This window comes from Boleophthalmus pectinirostris, unplaced genomic scaffold (genome assembly GCF_026225935.1).
Source record: "Boleophthalmus pectinirostris isolate CB_2022bp ecotype Guang Dong unplaced genomic scaffold, ASM2622593v1 HiC_scaffold_23, whole genome shotgun sequence".
Lineage (NCBI taxonomy): Eukaryota > Metazoa > Chordata > Actinopteri > Gobiiformes > Gobiidae > Boleophthalmus > Boleophthalmus pectinirostris.
This window is the reverse complement of record NW_026571207.1, coordinates 463721-467037: the sequence shown is the minus strand read 5'-3', so window position 1 is coordinate 467037 and position 3317 is coordinate 463721. Positions and strand designations below refer to the sequence as shown.

At 45.3% G+C, this 3317-nt stretch overlaps 1 protein-coding gene across 1 annotated transcript in view; it reads right to left on the bottom strand.

Annotated features, from left to right (window-relative positions):
* Positions 1 to 187: 187 nt before the first annotated feature.
* pcif1 (phosphorylated CTD interacting factor 1) overlaps positions 188 to 3317 on the bottom strand; it is an 11472-nt gene continuing 8342 nt past the window's right edge. The window contains exons 6-10 of the mRNA XM_055159300.1: positions 3272 to 3317; positions 1990 to 2137; positions 671 to 754; positions 473 to 572; positions 188 to 241 (exon numbers count right to left, since the gene is read on the bottom strand). The exon at positions 3272 to 3317 is cut by the window's right edge and continues 109 nt beyond it. Coding sequence (XP_055015275.1) covers positions 203 to 241; positions 473 to 572; positions 671 to 754; positions 1990 to 2137; positions 3272 to 3317 — 417 coding nt within the window. The 3' untranslated portion in view covers positions 188 to 202. The remainder of the gene's footprint in view (positions 242 to 472; positions 573 to 670; positions 755 to 1989; positions 2138 to 3271) is intronic.

The following is a 3317-nucleotide window of genomic DNA, read 5'->3' as shown; positions in this document are numbered from 1 at the left end:
ACAGTCCACACTGAAGACGCAGGTGCTCCAGACGATCCTACGACACAAGTACTATTACTACAAATACTACAACTACTACTACTACTACTACTACTACAGTCCACACTGAAGACGCAGGTGCTCCAGCGATCCAGACAAGATCCTCGACGACACGACACAAGTACTATTACTACAAATACTACTACTACTACTACTACTACTACTACAGTCCACACTGAAGACGCAGGTGCTCCAGACGATCCTACGACACAAGTACTATTACTACAAATACTACTACTACTACTACTACTACTACAGTCCACACTGAAGACGCAAGTGCTCCAGATGATCACTCTTTGGAGGTAGAGTGTATGTAGTAGTAGCAGTAGTGGCAGTAGCAGTAGCAGCAGTAGCAGCAGTAGTAGCAGCAGTAGCAGCAGTAGCAGTAGTAGCAGTAGTAGCAGCAGTAGCAGTAGTAGCAGTACTGCAGTACCATGTAGTCTTCTTTGGAGGCGGAGTGGTCTCTTCGGAGCCAGTTCATCGTGTCCTCTGCGTTCCATTTCACCACCTTCCTGCTCTCAGGGCTGGCATTCCTGAAACACACAACACACACAATTAACACACAACACACACACACACACAATATAGTGGGCGGGGTTTGCAGTGAGGAGAGCCTGTGATTGGCTGATACCTGGAGTCGATCATCTTCTTGGCGGCCTCGGCGTATTTGAACAGAAGTTTTCGAGCCTCTTCTTTGTATTTGATTCGAGACAATCTGAAAAAAACAAAAAAAACAAAAAAAACATTTTACAGAACATGAAAATGTGGGTGGTGTTTGGGTATCTGGGAGGTACGTTTTGGTTGGTGGTGTTTTCTTGGTGTTCAGTTGGTGTGTTTTAGTGTTCAGGCGGTGTGTTTTGGTGGTGTTCCGGCGGTGTTCAGGTGGTGTGTTTTGGTGTTCAGGTGGTGTAGTTGGTGTGTTTTTATGTTCAGGTGGTGTATTTTTATGTTCAGGTGGTGTGTTTTGGTGGAGTTTCGGTGTTTGGGCAGTGTGTTTTGGTGGTGTTGAGCGGTGTGTTTTGGTGCTGTTGAGGCGGTGTGTTTTGGTGGTGTTGAGGCGGTGTGTTTTGGTGGTGTTGAGGCGGTGTGTTTTGGTGTGTGGTGAGGTTGAGCGTGTGTTTTGGTGGTGTTGAGGCGGTGTGTTTTGGTGGTCTTGAGGCGGTGTGTTTTGGTGGTCTTGAGGCGGTGTGTTTTGGTGGTCTTGAGGCGGTGTGTTTTGGTGGTCTTGAGGCGGTGTGTTTTGGTGGTCTTGAGGCGGTGTGTTTTGGTGGTCTTGAGGCGGTGTTCGGGCAGTGTGTTTTGGTGGTGTTGAGGCGATGTTTGGGCAGTGTTGAGGCGGTGTTCGGGTGGTTTGTTTTGGTGGTGTTGAGGCGATGTTTGGGCAGTGTTGAGGCGGTGTTCGGGCAGTGTGTTTTGGTGGTGTTGAGGCGATGTTTGGGCAGTGTGTTTTGGTGGTGTTGAGGCGATGTTTGGGCAGTGTGTTTTGGTGGTGTTGAGGCGATGTTTGGGCAGTGTTGAGGCGTTTGTGTTTTGGTGGTGTTGAGGCGGTGTTGTTTTTGTGGTTTGAGGCGTGTGTTTTTGGTGGTGTTGAGGCGGTGTGTTTTGGTGTGTTGAGGCTTGGTGTTCGGTGGTGTTCGGGCAGTGTTGTGTTTGGTGTTGAGGCGGTGGTTGAGGCGGTATGTTTTGTGGTGTTGAGGCGGTGTGTTTTGGTGGTGTTGAGGCGGCGTGTTTTGGTGGTGTTGAGGCGGTGTGTTTTGGTGGTGTTGAGGCGGCTTTGTTGTGTTGAGGCGGTGTGTGGTTGTGTTCGGGCAGTGTTGAGGTTGTGTGTTTGAGGCGGTGGTTGTTGAGGCCGTGTGTTCAGGCAGTGTTGAGGCGGTGTGTTTTGGTGGTGTTGAGGCGGTGTTCGGGTGGTGTTCGGGCAGTGTTGAGGCAGTGTTCGGGCGGTGTTACCTGATGGGGATGTCGTTCATGACCTCTCTGAACATGCTGGGGGAGATGATGGGGTCACAGTCGCTCGGGAGCAGAGGGTCGTGACCTTTATCGATGACCTTTCTCTCCAGGAGCCAACGGTTAAATGACTCACGAGGAGGATCTATGCCTGAACACAAGAGGGCAGCACTGAGTCAACACGAGGATGTACTCCTGAACACATGAGGGCAGAGTTCAGGACTAACAGTAGTCCTATAGAAGATGGGTCTGGTCAAGTGGTAACGGAGGGAAACAGGAGCAGATTTTTGACATTCAAATGTCTCTTATTCAGAAACTAGAGGAACTATTGAAATAAGTAAAGTATCAGAATGTAGGAAAGAGTTACACTCCAACAGGGTCAAGTTAAACCTGTGATATTCTTTCAAGTTGTTGACAAAAAATTTTTAAAACTCATGTCGGTAACGGAGGAAATGAAATATGCAGCACTTTTTGGTCAGTAAATCCAAACAGTGATAACTCTTGGTTCTCACTTCCATATCCTTAACAAACTGGTTTGAATATTTGCTTCATATAGTTTTCTACCATATGGTACAAGATTAGGTTGAAAAACCTCTGACTTATTGACTCATGAGATTTTTTATTAAGAAACGTCATGGTAACGGAGGGAAAAGTAACGGAGGGAAAACTGTACAAACAAGTAGAAGGTGCAGGATTTTACATCATTTGTGGCTTTTTTCTACTGAAAACTTTAATATTACTTCAAAATGAAAGAAACTATTTCTATAAAATATGTCAGTCCTTCCAAGAACATTTTTATCATTTTAAATACTTTTTTTTTTTTAATCCTGTCCCTTCATCAACAGTTCAAAGATGGAATAACACAAGATATGATGAAATACAAACATTTATTGACATGATTTGCAGGTCTTTGAAATTTGGGAAATAATTTTTGTTCCATGTTTCATACATGGTCTGTTTAAAACGGATGGAACTTTAGAACCAAAAATGGAACAGAAAAAAGGTCAACAGTTTCATAAACTAGAGTACATATGTATCTGTTCAATACACTTTTAGATCACATGCATCAACTTGAATTTTTGGTCTTGTTGTTTACTTCTGCTTGACCGGGCCCAGTAGTATTTGCAGTAGTAGTATTTGCAGTAGTAGTACTTTAAACCCCTAACCCTCTGCAGGCACAGCTCGTGGTAGTACCGTCTCAGTTTGGTCATGAGTGGAGACACAAGTATCCGTAGTACTGTAGTAGTACTGTAGTATATGCAGTAGTAGTATTTGCAGTACTGACCCTCTCTCTGCAGACACAGCTCGTGGTAGTGCTGTCTCAGTTTGGT